We start from the raw sequence: 21,824 nt of genomic DNA, 5'->3' as shown, positions 1-21,824 counted from the left end.
CACAACAATTATATTTTATAATATTTTTTTTCAATAAAACAAATATCTTTTTAAAAATTTTTAAATCCTTTGTAATATAATTTATCTTCCAATTATTTGAAATCATTTACTTCCTTTAGTATACTTTGTTGTTCATAAATGTTTTCATTTTTGACCTCACCTAAAGATGTAAAGATTTGATATTATTGTTGTTATTGTATACTTGTTTTCATTATTTATATTTTCTAATGAATTTGACAAATTATTCCTAAGCTTGATATTATAATTGCATTACAAAATGATTTGTGAGCTCCCACGTCAATCTCATACTATATAACTTTGTGGGCCTTTAGTTACAATGTATTTTAAAGCAAAGAAATATCTAATCCAGTAATACATGCATGGAGAGACATGTCACTCTGATCGAGTGAAAGAGCAATTGAATGGCCAAGTTGAAATAAAATAAATATAATATGAATTTTGAGACATTTGGATCAGCGAAACTCACTCTTTTCTTTTCATTTAAAAATCATCCAACTTGAAATTCTAAAGCTTGGTGCCCCCTCACCCACTCGCCATGTTTCCACTTGCTCCTATGAAAAATTATGTGTGGCGTCCTGACACGTCTAAAAGTTAATTCGCATGCACCACATCATTTAATACACATTACATTGAATGATGTGACGCATTCGAATTGACCTCCGAACACATTCGAACACCGCACATAATAATCTCTACACTCGCACAAGGTCGCTTGCACCCCTCTCACCCTTTACCTCCTGCTTCCTCAGCACACCACCTCCCTCCCTAGTTTCTTACATATAAGAGAAGAAAAAAGAGAAAGAAAAGGGCGAAAGGGAGAAAATAATAGTAATAACTTTTGTACTTTTAAAATATATCTACATTGAAAATATCCAAGAAAACAATCAGATATTAATTTTCAGGACACAACAATTATATTTTATAATATTTTTTTTTCAATAAAACAAATAGCTCTTTTAAAAATTTTAAATCCTTCGTAATATAATTTATCTTCCAATTATTTGAAATCATTTTCTTCCTTTAGTATATTTTGTTGTTCATAATAGTTTTCATTTTTGACCTCACGTAAAGATGTAAATATTTGATATTATTGTTATTGTTGTACAATTGTTTTCATTATTTATATTTTCTTTGACAAATTATTCCTGAGCTTGCTATTAGAATTGCATTACTAAATGATTTGTGAGCTCCCACGTCAATCCCATATTGTACAACTTTTAGTGGGCCTTTATAATGCATTTTAAAGCAAAGAAATGTCTAATCCAGTAATACATGCATGGAGAGACATGTCACTCTGATCGAGTGAAAGAGCAATTGCATGGCCATTAGAAAGTTGAAATAAAATAAATATAATATGAATTTTGAGACATTTGGATCAGCGAAACTCACTCTTTTCTTTTCACGCCCGCGCTGCTGCCCCCGCTCGCGTCCGCCCCGCTCGCCTCTGCCTCCGCCGTCCTCCCCATCCGTCCACTTGCCGCAATTCCGGCGCCGGCAGAACCCAAACCGGGTCGGGTCAGGTCAACCCGGCAACCGACCGGATCGGGTCCGGGTTTGGATTTCCGACCCGTTTGTCCACCCGGGTCGGGTTAGGGTCGACCTGTTTGAACCCGGGTCAGTTCCGAGTTCGACCCGTGACCCGAAATTGACACCCCTACAGTAAGGGCATATTAGAAGAGAAAAGAAGACTGAAAAAGATAATATTAATACAAAAAGACAATTAACAAATTTTACATATATATGAAGAAGAGAAACCGAGCATGTATGCATTCATTCCGTATAGGAAGGAAACATAAAATGTGTCATAATTTTTTATCATTTGGCATCAGTCAAAACCCAAATGGAAAGATCTGAAGGTTCACCAAGACAATATGTACCAGATATTCAACTTGTGAAGGATCGATATCAAAATTAATACTGCTTGCTTTTATTTTTCTTCATTAGATATAAGAACCAGAACATTCCATGTTCTGAACAATAGCTGCATTCTCTTCCAAAATAAATTTACATGGTGTTCTTCCATCATCTTTTTTCTAGGGAATTAAATATGAAAACCCACCTCAGCTTGAATCTAATCAAGGAACGAAGGTCAAGGTCAATGAATACATTAACATTACACAAGTTGCAGAACCTAAACTGCAACATTTGTAATAGAGGGAACTCTTCTTCGATATTGACGACCATTGAGAACTTTAATGGCATCACAGCTCCGCTAACTGAGGTGTCCAAGAGAATCCATCATGGATGTTAGAGATTAAATCTTGATTGATATGAACAACTGTGCATAGCTTAGGCAGAGCAAAAGATGAATCTACAGCACCGTCAAATTCTTTCTTCATCCCAGTCTGGTCATCCTCAGCACACTTATCAATCGATAACTTGAACAATTGACTCTTCATTTCCATGCAGGATATGAGATCGTCCTTATTGCGAGCCTTGTTCAACTTATCAATTAGATTATCTGTCTCAATGGTTTTCTCTACTCGATTCTCATCCAACTTCTTTGGCCTCTTTAGGTCCATATAAGCATGTAATTCATCATCATTTACTGAAACTGAAATGTTGTCGCTGATATGCTCACTTTCCTGCAACTTCCTCAACTTTTCATTCACAAGGTTCCTTATTCTCTTCCTATTGGTATCTACTCTTCTTGGATTAGATTTTAGATTTACTTTCATTGATGTGACTAACTTCTGAATCTTTTCCTCGGGCAAATCTTCTAGTGTGTATAGCTCATCACTAGTTAAGAATGCCTCCTCCAATAAGCTGACATTGTACAGGTATCTCTCAAAAGCTTCGTTCTCTACTTCAATGTTTCCTTCGATGTGCTCCCTCAATTTCGAAAACCTCCACTTGTTTATGTTAATGGCGTCCTTAAGAGCAAAATGAGTCGACCATTTCATTGCACTGAGCAATAATACAAAAGCAAGATGAAAATTGCATATAGAAACAAAGTACATGTGAAGTTTCTGCACCTTTCTTGTGAGAGCCTTCCTTGCTCTTAGGGAGTTGGCAACAGCAGTTGAAAGCTGTCGAAGAGATGTCAACCTCCAAGAAGCTCTGCAATTGATTGAAAATTAGCTGGCCAAGTAATTTTCAGACGGATAAAATTTTAATTTCAAAGACTTACCCACTTGAAGGAGCATCAGTAGGATGCGGCTCAAATGAAGGAATTGCAGAAGATGGATCAGGTAAAGTGCCATTCTGTTTAAGAACTACAAATTGGCCAAAGATGGCAAAGATAATAAACTAATAACATAGAAAATGGTGAAGTGCCGAAATACATCATTATTGTAAAAACCAAAAGAGACGTGTTAGCATTTACATACCTGTGATAAAGATTGTTTTATATTTAACAGAACATTTTTATATCATTGCATAAATAATTTTAACAATATATACAGAAAAATATCTATTTTCTCTTTGTTAAAATTATGAATGTATCATTTTTATATACTTTTTAATTAAAAAAAATTATAAATGTAAAATTTGGACTTTTAAATAATAATACCAATCTGAAACTAGTTAAATAATAATTTCAAGTTGTATATCATCGCCTTCTCTCTTGACATGAAAGTAAAGTCTAACTCTTGACATTCTAATATTAATCATTTTATGCACAAATCCTAGTTAAATAACTTACTCTATACTAAGTATTCTTAGTATTATGCTTGCACAATTTCTATAAACTATTTTTAAGATCTTAAAATTATAATATCGTATCCAACCCGTATCCTTATCCAATAATTTTAATAATTGACATGTCTAGTATTGTGTCGTGTCCATGTTACTATGTATGTTTGTGCATCATAGAATTGACCTAAACTGACTTAAAAATTTTTAAAAAAATTATGAGCTTTAAATTGGAAGTTGGAAATTACTTCGTAGAAGTTCTGCGGTCCACCAATCTTTAAGGCATAAGAGGGTGAAGGAAAAGAGTTTGCAGTATACGAAAGGAAAAAGGACATGTCCACCAATACTATTTTCAGAAGAATCATGCAAGAATCTGGAATTCATAGATACGGTTGCAAACAAAGCTGTAGAAAAAATCAATGTGCATACCATGAATAGGGCATGGATTTTGAGCTTTAGCACAGCAACTCTTACATGACTGGAATGGGCATCTGCAAGACCAAAAAAAGTATCAAATACATGCGCTTCAACTTCATATGTTTAGTTTCACTCTCATAAATTCTGAAAGATCATGAGATCTAAATTTCATTCCTCAAAGGTCAATTGACAACTTCCTAATCCAAACACGAGTCAGTTTCCACTTTCCAGATTCCTATTTTATCAATATTAGCATGAAAGAGTAAAGAAGTGCACTTGGTTTTGCTGGGGATCAATCTACGCCATTCATTAGGTTATTTTGAATAGTTGGATTACTTATCTATATATTTGGTTCCGCTAAAACCAACTAAATCATTCTTAAGCTTTTTTTTAACCGGCATGGCATCCTTTCTCTCATTTGACTGGAATCTTATTACTTTATTAACATTTTTAAATATACGGTTAGATATGATTGAGACTATGATGCACCGATATGCCATGCGTCTGACACTCCTTTGACACATTTCAGACACGCCGAAAGTGTCTGGTTAAAAAAAAATATTGAATACAAATTGGACCCGTGTCGGACACGGGTCTTAAATATTTTATAAAATTTTTTAAATATAATTTCTCGTATTTAAATTTTTTAATTATTTAAAATATAAAAACTAAACTTTTTATTTCCTATCCACAGCACCAAATCAAATGCCTGCACTCAATCCCCATTCATCGAATATTCTCATTTTCATTTCTCTTTGGCAAGTCGTGATATTGATTTCACAACAATGCCCAATATTATCTCAACAGTGACGTCTGACATCATTACAACATCGAAATTTCAAAACCATCTAAAAATTAAAGTTTGACATTGTTTTGGCATTGATGCCGACGCTAACAATTTTTAAACCCACAACTTGACATGACAACTCATCTTTATCTGACGTCTTCTTAATATCGACGACCAATGCCCTCTCAACATCGATGACAGATGCCCCAATACTTACTGCATAACATCGATTCCAAACTCTTGATAGCACTGCCATCTCCTTTCTTGATGTCTGATACACAGTATCAACGCTCGACTATCGACATCTTAATATTAATAATTTTAAACACAAATTCTAATTAGATGATTTATTATTTCTAACATATTTTTAATATTATGCTTATTCAATTTTATACACTATTTTTAAAATATAAAATTATTATACCGTATCCAACCCGTGTCCGTGTCCTATATTTTCAATAATTGACATGTCCCACGTCCGTGTCATGTTGTATCCATGTTGTGTTGTATTCGTGTCGCCATGTCCGTGTCTGTGCATCATAGGATTGAGATATGTGAAAAATGTAGATTGTCAATTATGAGAAAATTAATTACCATATTTTGTTCTTGAAAATTTCACATAACTCATTTCATTATTTTGCTCATTTATTGCCAAACATTGAATTATATCAATCAGAACCATGCTGATATTTAAAATGTCATTCAACCTCATATAATGATAATTTTTTTAATTAAGAATTTAGCAAGTAATAAACTTTAATTACTACAATGAATAAACATATTGTATATTACTTATTTTGTTATCTATATGTGTTTAACTTCAAATATAATTTTCACCCAAAAAATATATACGATTGATTTTGAATTTCAGCATGAAATGCCAGTGCATTTGAGCGGTGAATTTTACATCAAATAATATAAATTATGTTTCAAAATAATAATAATAATATATATTAATTAATAATACAGGACGTCTTAGGGTTTAATTTTTTAATGCAGCTAAATAATGTGATGAAGGCAAATTCAGGCATTAAAGCTTCAAATTCACAATTAATAGACTAATAATTAAACAATTACAAGCTTCCATTTGATAAAATCAAGAAAATATGCAAATCCTTCAAATGATAATTAATGATTGCTGAGTTTAGAAATTCTAACTGAAATTTTGAAACCCCAAAATAACAATTCGAACAGGATTCACAGCGTAATTAAAAAATCCAATTTGTAACTAGCTTGACCACAATCAATCATGATGGTTAAACCAAACAAAAATTAAGTAGAAGAAAGTGTAACAATGTAAGAAACCCCCAAAAGAAGGATTTATACCTCACACCAGTACACAAGATTTTCCTAACAATTGACAGTCATCTTTTGTACCACTTGAACATATTTATAAACATCTAATTCGCCCAAGAAAATCGTTGCCGAAACAATAGGGTAGACCGCAAAAGATATGAACGATATCAAAAATCACATACACCGAAGCAAATCCCTCCATCCTCAACAGTAATAAAAGCTGCGCAAGTTCATCATTTCAAATGCAAATCACAGGGGTAAGCTTAAGAACCCAATCCTTAATCATCATAAACCAAAACTTATTGAACCAACCAACAAACTAACCTAAAAAAAAAAAAAAAAAAAAGTTTGGACCAATGGTGGAACGACAAATAATCCAAACCAAAGCAAGGGAATCATAACATTAAAGAGAACATATTGTTCTCATAGGTAAAACCATCATCGACACGTGTGAACAAATGAACTAAAACAAAAACTACTAAATAAAATTGCATATAAAGAAGTAAAATGAAAATGGTACTCAGTTTGATAATTTGTTCATTTCAATGAACAATATTTGCATTTCCGACAAATGTTGACTTTGCTATCTCCGTCAACTATACTTACTCCACAGATATGCAAAAACTAATAGGTTAACTCAGGTTCCCTAAAAGGCCAACTGCTGCATTTACAAACATGGATTATATTGCTCGTGACTATTATTAAAACAAATTGCATCAGTACACACAAATTATGATGTACATTGCAGTTTATCAATAAAACATAACAAAAAGTACACTGCAAGAAAATCATATTTTCACTTGAAAAAACTCTGTTCATGAAAAGAAAACTGTTATGTTAGGTAAAAGACACTTTAAAAGAATTTTCTTTTCTAGACTTAATTTAATACTACTTCCATGAAGAAGAGTTGGATCAAGGATGCAAAAATGGGTGTTGATCTCATTACTCATTATGATTGTCAAAGGTTTGTATCACATGCAACATCTTTGATAGTGTAGGTTAAAGCTTATCCATCAACCTCTCTCCCAATTGATGTAGGAAATTTTATGGTCTACAATTTTCTAATGTAGCTATATGACGTAAGGCACAAAATCACACATATAAAACTCAAAATTGTCGTTCACAGACTATCAATTAAACAAGTATTCATCTCTCTTGATAAAAATTAGAGAAAACATTTACATAAATGCTAATTTATGATCAAATTAATAGAAATTTTGCATAAAAATTTAAAAACATGAAAATCAAATGTTGATAAAAATCACACTGCAAGAAAAAGAGATTAGTAATCAAGTTCTCACATAAATATAAAGAGATAGCTTCTCATGAAGGTTAGTAATCACCAATAGCATAAGCTAGAAAGAATTGCATCCAAAAGTACGAAGGGAAAACACAAAACCCAAAAGAAAATCTTATATGTCTTAGTTTTCCCTTATTTATAAGACATAATCTCATAGCAAATAAAATATCATATAAAGCGGCAGTCTCAGCCCAGTTGAACACAAAACCCAAAAGGCACGCAACCCAGTCGAACAAAGGTCGTGGCAAAGAGGAGGTGAAAAAATCGTGGCCATGTAGAAATCAAAATCAAAAGGTCCGCTAGCATATCACAAAATGTGATGGCAAACGTGAGTGTGGGGAGGATAACTGATGGGGACATCAGAGCTTGGAAAGTTTATCAGAGGCGTGGCCATCGATCTACGGCCACGATTATGCCGATGTATTTTTAAGTTGTCATATGTATTTGTCTTTTATTTATTTATGATTGTATTTGCTTTAGTTGTTTTCCCCTTTTACCCCTTACTTAAGGGTCGTCATGTGTAAGCCCAAAGGGCAACGTCGTCTTTTATTTTGAGTCCATTTATCTTCTTGATCTACTAATCTTGTAGGTGGTGATTTAATTGGAAGGATTCGTGCTTCGCTCTATGCCTTCGCTTAGTAATCGTAGGATTTGAGCTTACTTTCTATGTTTCTAATATCAATGTTAATTTAGGGATTTTATTGAATGGCTACTTAATTTGCATCTTGTTGAATTTCTAAATTACTTTGGTTATTCAATTGCTTAGCTTGTGATTTGGCCTACGCGTAGCTAACCATCCTTCATTTTCTATCGTCATTTAGTGGCTCACAATTTTAATTACTATTTGCTCTTACTTAAATCGTGCAAGTACTTACTGCATCCATCTAAAGCATACTTAGTCTGCATCAACAATCCATGCTAGGTCGCATAGGATATGTTCAACATCAATCTATCCATCTTGAAAAATTTGGCTCCATCAAATTATTCAATTAAATTTTGCCAAATAGAGAGCATAATACAATAAATAAAAAAAAAACTACTTAAATAAAATCATGTGAATGTTCATAATGTCAATTTGCACATCCCAAATCACACATTCTACATTATCCAGTATAAACTTTGTGATTTGCATCAAATTTACTTGCATCTAAAAATTATGCTTCAATGGCTTCAACATTTGATATTCATCAAGTATGTGAATTGTCTAATAAAGTGTTGGATGCAAATTCTTGAAGATATAGAAAAAGAGAATATTCCAGGACATCAATTGTTAGTTCATGATAAAAAGTCAAATCAGACATATTAAAGACTAAACTAATACCAAAACTTTCTGGAATTTCCATGTTATAAGCATTTATTGCAATGTGCTACATGATTTTATATGGCCTAGCATTTCTAAAAACTAATTTCTTGTAGACTTACGCAAGAAAGATTTAGATGAATCACTATTGTATCACCTAATTTGAATTACACGTCTCTTATCACATTAGCAATAAACTTATAATTATCCAACTCCCTTTCTTTTTAAAATTCCCCTTTGTCGTTGATACCTGCCCTCTCACTAATAGATTTAATTATAGATGGTAGGATACATAATTTAGGAAACTAAATAATAGCATAGGGAAATTATATAAAATCTTACAAATATCTCAAAATAATTACATAATTTCCTTCTCATAAAAAACAAATCAAATCTTCAATAAAAGAATTGTAGAAATAAAGAATATCACCTGATAGATTTACAGAGTCAAAGATGGTAGTAAATGTACTTCCATATATTTAACAAGAAAAATAAGGGAATGTGAAGCCATGCCAAGTTCAGGTATGCATATGTAATTTATCTTTATGTCATATAAAATTTAAAAACCGTTTAATGTAGCTATAATGACTCTATATTAAGTTACAATGTATAAAATATCAAGATCCCAGCTAGAACAACGACAATTAGTTACAAATTTTGTGTAAAAACAAGCATATTATAACCAAAATGCATAAAAATTTGCATTTTGCAAAACACTGAAAACCACAAGGCACTATGGTACAATAGACATTCAGGTTAATATCATTTCTATTTGATTATAATTGCTGCAGATCTTCTTGCCAGGTAACTTACAATGACCTGCTCAATATATGCATTTTGGAAACAGAAAGCGCTAACAGGATTGCAAAAATAAATAACAAATAAAGGACATGCATACCTTGAACGAGCAACATTGCCACATTTGGAGCATTTAGGCTTGTTAAGCCCTCTAAGGTTCTGCTTAGGGGTGTCAAATGTTACGGATTTAAGATTTCCATTTATAGTTGTATTTGCCATCAAAGATTCACCAACCTTGGCAGAAGGGGATGGGGATGAAGCTGCCATGAAAAGTCCAAAAACTAACTGCAAAGTAAAAGTTAAAATACATTAGAAGGTAAAACCCATCTACTTTGAAAAAAGATATGCATATCCATATATGTCAATCTAAGTAACTCGTGGGTACCAAGCAGATGCACCTCTGAGAACTCGGTCAATAAGCATACTCACCCAGAATGAGCCTTGCATGAGATACATTTGTCAGAGCTAGGTCATGAAAAAGTAGGTATTCACCCCAATGAAGCTCGCATTATAAGAGCTATCCCTGAGGAGCTCAATCAATGATGAACATATTTCGGGTGAGTTCAAAAAAAGAACTCGCCTCAACAAGTCTTCACCTGAAGAAAGAGTAGCCTTGTGAGGACTCGGCTCTCCATCCATCTTTCACGGATAGCCTATCCAACCTGTAAGAGGCATACACCGCTAGATCCCACAATCATGACTCCATCAACTACGTTCGTTCTAGGATCATAATCACTCTCATGGCAAATTTGTCTAGAGGACTAGTCACTAGCCCTAAGGAACTCCCCACTTATCCAAGAAATTCGCCTTCGCGGACTCGCCCAATACGACCCCTAAGGACTCACCACCCTCATAGGGTACTCACCGGAGACATCTCGAGCAAAAGTGTGTACATTTCAACCTAGTCCACATGTTTGTACCAGTCAGTATATGTCAAATCATGTATTATTTCTTTATTTTTTGAAGACATATTTTAGACTTCATGCTATTTTTAGTATTCACAGATATTAATAAACTTCTATCCATTCTACATACGTTTGTCTGTTCACCCATCTGTTCTCTTGCTCCAACCTAGCCAGGCTGGCTAGTAGGATCAGGTGTTGCCCACAGACAAATTTAGATCCAACATCCTCAAACATGTAGTAAGTGTGAATTGATGACAATGACCAGAAGATAAATATTGCGTGAAGAGCAACAAAATTAGGAGTCATCTGTGAATGTGGAGAAGCAAAACTTCATAACCCACCAAAATTTAATGGAGATGGATAAGAGACTCCCAAAAAATGATTCGAGAGGTGTTGGGGCAAGCTTAAAGGGATGCCTCAAGAGTGAGTACTACCAAGGGATCCTCTAACTCGACAGATAATAGAAGATGATCGGATGCCAAAGCGTTGAGTTTAACAACAATTCTTACTAGAGTTATGGTAACACTAGTGATGAAGATTATACTCCTCTACCATGCAAGTGAGGAGAGAGTTGGAGTTGACCAATGCATTTCCTAGGCAAATTACAAAGGCAAAGCCACCCGCCAAGCTTAAAATATCCCATCTAGAGTCATAGTGAGGAAGATATAACCCTAACAATCACATTGCATACTTTGAGTCAGCAACCTCCCTGATGGACATCAATGATGCTCTAAAATGCTGACTATATTTTACCGTCTTCAAAGAGTCCATCCTTTGTTGGTTTTACCACCTACCGTTATGTATCATTACATCCTTCTCCAAGTTTAAAAGCTTGCAGGCTTCTTGAAGATGAAGCAAGAATCACATGAGTCGTTAAGTAGCTTCACCGTTATATTCCAGAGAGAGATACTAGAAGTCAAAGACCTAGAACTGATAGCCACACATGCCACTCTAACTGAAGGCATGTGGGAAGAGTCATTTAGGGTGGAACTCGCAAAAATCCATTGAATGCCAAGGAATGCAACAATGTGGTCGAGTCTTCCTTGGCCACTCGCCCCAGAGAGCTGCTCATAAGATGAGATTACCTTTTGCACCGCAAGCATGATAGGAACTGCCTAAGGGCCCATAGAGTCTAGAAAAGGTAGAAAATGTGATAGTACCTACATAATCACGATGAATAGAAGATGCCCCTACTAAAGAGACCACTGTGGATTGTGGGTCTGCCTAGCCATGCATGGAAGAAGCATCACACGCAAATCACTTATATAGAGACGAGGGGGCACACCCTACTCATTAATACCCAAATATTACTCCCATGGCATATCCATGACCGAGTTGGTAGAGGCCATTCAAAATAAAAAGTTCTTTAAGGGCTGATGAAAACTAGCCCTCATACTAGGAACACTTCCAAATTTTGTGTGTTCCACAAGGAACACGGGCACGAACCACATGGACAAGACTGGTAAAAAAGAAAGGCATTTGTAGAGGACTAAGGGAATGCGTTAATTCCTACTTATGCTATCACATTGTAAGGGTTGAGATAACCCTTAATTTTTAAAGAATTTTTTTTATACCTACAATAGTAAAAAATTATTTTATGAGTCATAAGTTCAAATCACAAACCATTTTGCCATAACATAAATATTATCGAGTTTTAGTTTCACTAATTTTTCCATGAATTTTGGATACGGGTACAATTCCTTTAAAAATTAGCACTTATTCGTACATAAAAATTAGCACTTATTCGTACATAAGGAGTTTTTGAGACTACTAGGTGTCTGTTTTGTAAACTGATTTCACCAAAGTATTTTGGTCATGTTTAGTTAATTTATGAATATTTTTGTATAATTTTTGGATTCTTGGATTTGATTATATAAAGGATTTATATGAATTTTATGCTAAAAAATTAAATAATTAGAATAATTATTTAATATTTTATTATAAAACAATATCTAAACCCATTACATGCTTATTAAATGTTTATTTTCCTAATTCCTTAAGCAATCTCTGTTAACAGAGCTTGGAGGAGAATTAAGGGAGAAAAGAGAGGAGAGAGAAAAAAACCTGAGTTTGGAGGTCTTAGAACCATTTTTTCTGTTGGCTTAGTTGGAAATTTGGTTGGTCTCGAGGTTGGTCACATTATGCATATCTCAATTTTCAGAAATATGCAAATTTTATCTAATTTTTTTATTAAGTTTTTGTTTCTTTTTTAAAAAAAGAGAATAACTTTGCATTGGTAAAACTTTTACCGCGTAACTTTTATATGTTATAAAATTAAGATTATGAATATTTTCTGAAAATTTTACAACGGAGTATTGAAGAATAGTGATGTAATACGATACAAGTCTTAAAACATTATTTTACACAATCCATAGTAATTTGGTGATTTATTTAAAATATGCATTTTTCGCTTAGTAGGATTTTTGTTGCTTACCATTATAAAAAGCTGTGCAATTCTGACACATGCTCAATTAAGTTTTAACTGTTACAATATAAAGAAAAATTTGCATATGTGATTAAATTATATTTGTTGAGAGCTATAAGGGATCAGAATCCTTTGAGATTTTATCTGTGTCAAGAAATATTCTGATGTTTATAAGGTATATTCTAGTGGCTACAAGTCATATTCTGGTGCTGTAAGCACAAAAGTGAGTCATAAGGAACCATAATATTTTGAGATTCTATTTAGGTCTAGGAAATGTGATATAACCTGCTATATAATATGAACTTCAATTTATTTAGTTGCTTAGTATTGTTATTTAAATAATTGCATAACTTCTCTTATTATATTTCTTAGTACAGTTATTTATTAGACAACATTTAACTGCTTTTAAATTTTTAGCAAAATGTTTAATAAAACAATTTAGAAATTTAGATCGATTTTAAGAGCTGAGAAAAGGAAAAGGCCAATTGATTAGCAATTTCAGGATTTGATCCGAGTTTATAAGTATTTCTTTACTTTAATTTTTATACAATCATGACTAATTTATTATTCAATTTTGTAGCTTCCGTTTAGTAGCCATATACTATAGTGTATATACATTTGATGAAATAAAAAAAATTTAGTGTATGAGTTTATTTATAGTACTTTAAATATTTTGGTAGCCCTGTAATTTATAATTTATTTAAAATAAATATTGGAAAAAAATTTGAAACATTTCAAAACTAGATATTGGGATTTAGGCTTCGTTTGGGACGGCTTTTTCATTGCTTCTTAAAGTAGCTTTTTAGTACAAAATTTTTTAATTTTTATACTAAAAAATTATTTTAACAACAACATCATCATCATCATCATCAAGCCTTTACCCCACTATGTGGGGACCGCTAAATGTATTATTTTTCTTCATTGTGTCCTGTTAAGAGTCAAATTCTCATTTAAATCTAATAAAGAAAAGTTATTTCTAATATTTTCTAACCAAGTCTTTTTAGGTCTACCTCTACCTTTCTTAACATAGGCCGACGTTTTACATGCCAAACCATCTAAGGCGACTCTCTCTAATCTTATCTGTCACCGAAACTACTCCAACCTTTTCTCGGATATGCTCGTTTCATATCCTGTCTCTAAGAGTAAATTCCCTAATCCACCTGAGCATCCTCATCTCAAGAACACTTAACTTAATATTATGCTTATCTTTTAATGGCCAACATTCTGCATCATAAACATTGCAGGTCTCACCACCATCTTATAAAATTTTCCATTAAGATTGAGTTGTACTTTTCTATCACACAACAAACCCGAAGCATTCCTCCGCTTCAACTCTCCAACTTGAATTATACTAATAATATCCTCATCTATTTCACTATCACTCTGAACAATAGAACCATGTAAAAAAGTTATCCCAAACGAAGCCTTATTTATCACAGTTTAACACGATAGAACTTTGTCCTGGTCGAGTTAAGTTGTGACAAGGGTAATGTCTGCTATACTAAGGGGCTGTTTGGTTGCCTGCATTAGGAGTGTAAAGTAAAACAATTGCATGTATTTATTAATTTTGGTTGTTTGGTTAATTTTGAGCGGAACAAAAGGAAACCTACTGAAGTATTAGTAGTGTATTAAGGGGCTTGTTTCGCGTGAATTAGAAACCCGCTCAATATGAGCGGGTTATAAATTCGCCGGATGAGAAATTCGAAGCATTATCCAGCGCCACCGCTTCCTCTGCTGTTCCTTCTCTCCGGGCAGCAATGTGCCGCATGCGGCGGGAGTCGGTGGAGCGTGAGCTCGAGGGCTGCCAAATGGTCGCCGAACTCTGGTGTCACAGCCTTACGGTCCGCCAGATCGAGTGCCTTCGTGGAGCGCTGCCGAAATCGGCAAAGCTCGTCGTAGCCAAAAATACCATGCTTGGAAAATCGACCGAGGACACGTCCTGGGAATCAATCTGTTCCTGCGCACGCGACATGAACGCATGGCTTTTCGTCCGCTCCGACAATGAAGTCGCCTCCGCCCTCATGGCCTGCCGCGACTTCCAGCGCCAATGGAAGCTCGATCTCAACGATTTCACCGGCTGACATGCGTCAATTTTTTACATACGCCCTCAAGGCCTACCGCGACTTCCAGCGCCAATGGAAGCTCGATCTCAAGATGCGGATCCAAACAAATATTTCCCTAAGAAACGACTGTCATCGAAACTACTCCAACCTTTTCTCGGATATGCTCGTTTCATATCATGTCTCTAAGAGTAAATCCACTAATCCACCTGAGCATCCTCATCTCAAGAACACTTAACTTAATATTATGCTTATCTTTTAATGACCAACATTCTGCATCATAAAACATTGCAGGTCTCACCACCATCTTATAAAATTTTCCATTAAGATTGAGTTGTACTTTTCTATCACACAACAAACCCGAAGCATTCATCCGCTTCAACTATCCAACTTGAATTCTACTAATAATATCCTCATCTATTTCACTATCACTTTGAACAATAGAACAATGTAAAAAAGTCATCCCAAACGAAGCCTTATTTATCACAGTTTAACAAGATAGAACTTTGTCCTGGTAGAGTTAAGTTGTGACAAGGGTAATGCCTGGTATACTTGGAGATGGAGCAGAGGTGTCTCAATGACAAGTCTAGAGCAATCCTGTTTGGGAGAAATTAACTCGACAATTATGCCCTACAGCACTCGAGGTCACTCTGATTACCTTTAATGAACCAGGCAAGCTAATGAGTGGCAACCCTTTCAATGATGCCATGTTAGTCACCACACTGATCCCTATCATCATCCTTATTGATATAAGGAGCTCCATTTATGACATCCCAAGACCTAATTTAAAATAATTGTATTTTTTGTCGTCTAATTACATACTAGAGCCACTAATATTATCCACATACACAATTTCGTATAGCGAAAGCAACATTTCATTTCATACAACAAATATATACACACACACGTACACACAAACACACATTTATATCATATCCCCAAAAGAATCATTTACAATAGCATGAATACCATCTCTCGCATCAGTTTATGCCTTACACATTCAACACTACAAAAATGAAAAATGAAATACTTATCACAATAATTCCCGATCAATCTCATTACACTGGGTCTTTACCCTTGAAATTATTTAAATCACATAATGAGCGCCAAGTAGATTACCAGAACCCACTGTTGCATTCAAAGCATTAAACATGACTAATATGCATGTAATCATTCAAATCGAATCAATATAAATATGTAACAGTCAATATAAACAATATCAATCAATTTGAATACTAGCATATTAATATTAACAGTAGTGATCAATAACAAGAAATGATTGTATTGGAATAATGATCTCTATATAACATCTCTAGCATATGTATGCCTGATTAGTATCAATAATCCCCGTCATTCCTATAACATTGCATCAGGTGAAATGTTATTGGAAAAAACTATCATAGGAATCAGTGCAAGCATATAAATTATCAGTTTATGTATATGTGAATATCAATATTAATGCTTCATATTAATATTCTATTAGTTATTCATATGGATTAATAAATGTCATCTCTATGCCAGGTCATGTATATCAGTGTACCTATCATATAGTATCATATATTAGCATGTATGACACTATGCATGCGACATCATATCAGTATCATGGATCATATATATCATTTATTAGTATCATGTATCATGTACATATATCAATATCATATATTATGTATATGTATCTGTCGTATCACATATTCAAGTCATTTATCATATCATGTCATATAACTCATGACATGTCCTATATCATGCCATGTCTAATCATATGGAATCATGTTATATACACACATCATTTCATATGTATGCAAGTCAGAACTTCTAGCTCATGTGGTGTTTTCCTATATCAATCATATCATATCTTGTAGGCCAAACTTATAAGAATCAGTCATATCAATTATTAGTCTTATCAATCATAATTCAGTAAGTCAGATAACTTCACATAGGAGTCGCCACTCCCCATTAGTTATATCATATCTATCAATCTCCTTATGTATCCATTTTTATATCTTTTAGGATTACACCACAAATCTTTATTTAAATGATAGCACATCGACCCACCCTTCTTTACAAGGAAACATGTCTACGGCAAAACTAAATGAGTCATATTTCTACCGGCCTTTCTTGCAGATATTCACATATATCATATCACATAGTTTTCATTTATAATCGCATGCAAATCGTATTAATATTATGAATTATAACATGTATATTCAATATGCCTATCAATGTGCAAGTTCTAATAGTGTACTTATGTAAGAATGCATGTCTGACCAGATGAACTAAACTACCATGCATGTCATGTATTTCATGTCTAGACCATATACATTGGATTTTACCTATTTTATAGGTACCTTTATCATGGTCATTTAGTTAAAATGTCATAATGCAATACTATTGGTGAAATTTCAATATGACTATATCAAAATGTTCAAAATAAAGATATCTACGACATATCAAAAATTACATGGTAAAAGCTTATTAGATCAAAAAAATAATGCATTTTATTAGACTCAGGAGAGAGAGAAAACTAGAAATAAAAAACATAAAAAATAAAAGTAGGGATAATATTACTTACCACAATAAAAGCAAATTTGTTAACTGGAGTGGCGGACAAAAATGACACAATATCGACTATATATATATATTCTCTCCCTTCGCTCCTCTTCCCTGGCCAAAGTAAGCAAATGGGGTGGCAAGCTATGTTGCACGGATACTCCTATTTACGAGCCATGTTGTATCGGACACATGTTGGATACGGATACGCCTCTGATACGGCATGGATACGTGTCGGATACGGCTTTGCCGTATCCAATTGAAATAATATTTAAATTTGATCGGACACACATATCGGATATGCGTGTCCTATGAAAAAAACAAAAAAAAGATACCGGAACTCGGTACCTCTCAGTACTCAGTACTGCTCGGTACCGCTCGGTATCGAAACTAGGTACTCGGTACAGCTTGGTACCGCTCAGTAATGCTCGGTACCGAAACTCGGTACCATGTTCAGTATCAATGCTCGGTACTGCTCGGTACCGAGGGGTACTGAATGGTACAAAGCGACACCGAGAAGCTAGAGAAAGCTTTAAAACAAATCTTACAATAAAAATTTGTTCCGGGGGCAGCGCCCCCAGAAACCCTCGCAGGGGCGTTGCCCCTTGACCCCACGACCAGACCAGGCAGGTCGAACCCCGCCAGGGGGAAGAGCCCCCTTGGACCGCTGACATACCTGCGACATATCTACACTTTTACTTAAAAAATTTTATGTTTTAAATTCATGTGGTTTAATTTGTGTCGATCATTCTTAGGATAATGAGCTCTAGTGGCGTAGGAATTAGGTTTGATGATGGGCTATCAGAGACCCATTCAATTTTTTATCATTTCAAATATTACGCTTTGATTACTTTCTGAATTTTTATGTATAATTTATATATTATAATGTCGTATCCGCACTGTATCTATATCCTGTACTTTTAAGAATTGACGTGTCTTGTATCCGTATCGTGTTGTATCCATGTCGCCGTATCCGTATCGGTGCAACATAGGTGGTAAGTGATGGCTTAGGTATTTATTAAAATGAGTAGAAAAATATATTAAAAATTAAATTTTCTTACCTAATGTTGCAACGCTCTTGACCACAGTGTTGTAGCGCTGACATCAAACATTGTAGACCAGAGGAATCAGCACCGTTGTGCCAAGCCCAGCATCGTCGCGCTCGATCAGCCAGAACCTTCCATACAAAGAGGTCAGCGCCGCTGTGCTCGCCAACACAACACCTTATCGCTCTCAGCCAGATTTCTATGCATGGAAGATTTTCAAATCAATTTCAAGCTATATCATTATTAGTTCATTAATAAATTAAAATTTAGGTCATTATACCATCAATAGTTTTTTAAAATGTTTTGATAATATAAACCTGTTTGCTTCCCAACTTACCCCTACTACAGGTCTAATCTATGGTTTCTCAGGAGAGCGACAAGATACTGAGGTGATGATTGCCCTACCTCTAGCCTAAAGTAAGGTCGAATGTCAATGCACAAAAATGGACGACTTCATTATGGTGCATGTGCCAACCATCTACAATGCAATCTTGGGTGGCCATTGTTCAAATATTTCCAAGGCATTCATCTTGACATATCATGAGGCGATCAAAATCCTAATTGTAGGTTAGAAGATCATAAGGATAGGCGAACTGATCCTATCATGAGCTTCGTACCTAAAGTTTGTAGGGGAAAGATAATGAGTCTGTCGGAGGAGGTGGTGTATAAAGCTGTGGAGGGAGGTGGTGTATAAAGCGGTGGAAGAGGTCCTAGTGGTAAAAATTCCTCATAGAAAACCCTCAGAATAAGTTCATCTTTCAGCGCATAGCACCAAGACAAATTCATCTAAGCTCTCAAGGATGACATCCACATTTTCTCTTGGACTGCGACCAAAATGCTAGTGGGACATATTGTAGTAAACCAACATAAGTCAAACATCAAGGAATTTGGGTTCTTTAAACAAAAAATAATGTTGATTGCAGCCATCCTGGTCGATTCCATGAAAAAAGAAGTCCCAAAACTCCTAGACTCCAAATTCTGGGAGGTACAATATCCAAACTGGATCTCAAACATAATGATGGTATAGATGGCAAATGAAAAGTGAAGGACGTGTGTTGATTTCACTAACCTGAACTAGCATGCCGTAATTATCCCCTCCCAACAACTGACTCGCTGGTTGACTTGGTGGTCGCTTGCCATTCATGAGCTTCCTTGAAGCCTTCTTTGGCTACCCATAAAATAAAGATTCACCTCGACAATTACGAGAACACGCCATTCATCATGGGGAAGGTATGTACTTATACAAAGTGATGATTTCAACTTGAAGAATGCAAGGGGGGTCTACCAATAAATGATGGATCTAGTCTTCAAAGACTTTAAAGAAAAGAATGTCCAGGTGTATGTGGAAAGCTTATTGATGAAGAGCATGTCGTCTGAGCAGTGCATTCAACATATGAAAAATACAACCTATGTATATATTACTTGTGTTTGTGCATCCGATCAACACCATCAAGTTTAATAGGATTTATCAAAACAAAATTTACCATAATCCTACTTTGATTCAAATAGCTCCAGCAAGCACGCAGATTCGAGAAGTGAGAGCTAGGTTAAACGGGACTGCTGGGAAAAAGAAGAAAATGGCCACAATTAAATGACCTAAAAACATGCAAGCTGCAATTAAGGAGAGATGGCGCAATATGTAGCTAAAAACCACGCTCCACCCAGCGTGGCGGTAATTGTGACCTAGCAGCACGCAAGCTGCAATTTTTCCCAGAAGCCAGAGGTTTGAACGGGGGAGAGATAAGTATACATGCCTCCCTATATACAACATCTTGAAAGGAAGGAGAAGACTAATAAGTGTAAAAGGACCATACCTGGGTTTGTCTTTGGGAGCCCTATCACCGCTGTCGTTCCTAAGAAGCAGGGTATCACACAATGCTTCGATTTGATGTACTGCGAGGTAGAGGAGATGATAACGTGCGGGTGATACAAGGAAAAAGAGGTAGTAGAAGTGGCTGTTTGGATGCAGGATTTGAGCAGGATTTAGGGGCTGTTTGGCAGGATTTATGCTAAATTCTCCAAACGGGATTTGAGCGCCGTAAATCTAACAGCGGAATAAATCCTCGGTTTCCCTCTTTTTGCCCTAAATCCTGTAGTTCGGCAGATTTATGCAAAAATAATATATAATCAAATATATAAAAAAATAAATGAATAAAAAATAAAAATTAAATATTATCAATTAAATAAATAAATATTATTTATATTATAAAACTTAATTAAAAAAATCATTAAAAAAAGATGTTTTGCTTTATAAGTATATACATGAAATCAAGGAGGACTTTTTGTTTTGTATGGTTTAGTCCCACATCACTTGTGATGTTTGCTTTGTATAGTTTATATATCTTTTTTTTTTTGCAGATAATAGGAGCTCGTATGGAGCCATGTGAAAATGTTGTAATTAACTATATAATCCTACTCTTTAATATTTATTTAAAAGTTTAAATATATAATATTTATATTAATTGATTAAGTTTATAATTTATTTAATATTAAATAATTTATTTAATTAATTAACAAAATATTTGGACCAGCCGACTTTAGAAAATCGGGACCGGTTCCTAGTTGAACCGGCGGTTCAAATCGATTCTGGCCGGTTTGATGCACACCCGATCTTTAAGGGTGAATCGGATCGGCCATCAGACCGGTTCACGGTTGAACCGATCGGATCGGCCAGACCAGCCGGTCTGGTTTTCAAAACGTGGCAAAATATCGTAACTTCTATTCTGACAAGAAGGGAACGTCGTCGAAGGAGCCGAAGAAGTGATTCGTGCAATCTCTACACTTGCGAAGCAACGAAGCAGAACATCAACAACTAAAAAGAGAAGATGAAAAGCCCCAGACGTCTCTAAGCTATTATTGATTCACTTAATTAATATAATTTAAAATAATAATAATTAAGTAAATAATTAGTAGCATAATTAATGAAATTAATAACATTTAGTAGTATTGAATCAATGTTTAAGATTAATCCTTGGTGTAACATAAAAGGAAATGCAGTAAAATATAAGTACAAAATATAAGCATACAATGTTCTTAGATATAGGAGAGCCTAAGTTAGGTGCTCGTACATTCTATATATGTAATAGATGACTAAATAATAAATAAACATGCTTAATGATGTGATTAGTAAATGATTGAAGCTTAATCATCCACAAATCCTTCCCCCATGAATGTTATTCACATGTATATTCGATGTTTAAAATTCTACAAGTAGATCTATCAAAATTAAATGATTTAACAATATATATATATATATATAATTCAATGTTCATATTCATGAGAGATCCGA

The 21,824-nt window shown here is 34.5% G+C and overlaps 2 protein-coding genes across 3 annotated transcripts; one reads left to right on the top strand and one right to left on the bottom strand.

The window, feature by feature from the left end:
* Positions 1-1,904: 1,904 nt before the first annotated feature.
* Positions 1,905-20,569, bottom strand: LOC110094754. Of its 2 annotated transcripts, XM_020820074.2 has the most exons (6): positions 20,350-20,569; positions 9,653-9,837; positions 4,084-4,145; positions 3,152-3,236; positions 2,997-3,081; positions 1,905-2,894 (listed from the first exon to the last, which is right to left on the bottom strand). In XM_020820074.2, exons 2-6 carry the CDS (start codon positions 9,817-9,819, stop codon positions 2,223-2,225), a joined length of 1,071 nt encoding a protein of 356 aa, XP_020675733.1. In that variant the 5' UTR covers positions 9,820-9,837; positions 20,350-20,569; the 3' UTR covers positions 1,905-2,222. The 2 variants fall into 2 exon arrangements, with proteins under 2 accessions (XP_020675733.1, XP_020675742.1); XM_020820083.2 differs by lacking the exon at positions 20,350-20,569 and having other exon boundaries at positions 3,152-3,225; positions 9,653-9,806.
* LOC110094767 (50S ribosomal protein L10, chloroplastic-like) lies at positions 14,640-14,963 on the top strand. Its single transcript, XM_020820095.1, has one exon. The coding sequence runs from the start codon at positions 14,640-14,642 to the stop codon at positions 14,961-14,963; it is 324 nt and encodes a 107-aa protein (XP_020675754.1).
* Positions 20,570-21,824: the final 1,255 nt, after the last annotated feature.

Source organism: Dendrobium catenatum, unplaced genomic scaffold (assembly GCF_001605985.2).
Source record: "Dendrobium catenatum unplaced genomic scaffold, ASM160598v2 fragScaff_scaffold_1391, whole genome shotgun sequence".
Classification (NCBI taxonomy): domain Eukaryota; kingdom Viridiplantae; phylum Streptophyta; class Magnoliopsida; order Asparagales; family Orchidaceae; genus Dendrobium; species Dendrobium catenatum.
This window is presented reverse-complemented; position numbering and strand designations above follow the sequence as displayed.

Coding starts and splice junctions, on each gene's coding strand:
- LOC110094754 (XM_020820074.2), bottom strand. CDS start 9,819: ATGGCAGCTTCATCCCCATCCCCTTCTGCCAAGGTTGGTGAATCTTTG. Junction 3,237..4,083: donor AAATCCATGCCCTATTCATG/GTATGCACATTG, acceptor GCCAATTTGTAG/TTCTTAAACAGAATGGCACT. Junction 2,895..2,996: donor GGAAGGCTCTCACAAGAAAG/GTGCAGAAACTT, acceptor TTTGCTCTTAAG/GACGCCATTAACATAAACAA.
- LOC110094767 (XM_020820095.1), top strand. CDS start 14,640: ATGTGCCGCATGCGGCGGGAGTCGGTGGAGCGTGAGCTCGAGGGCTGC.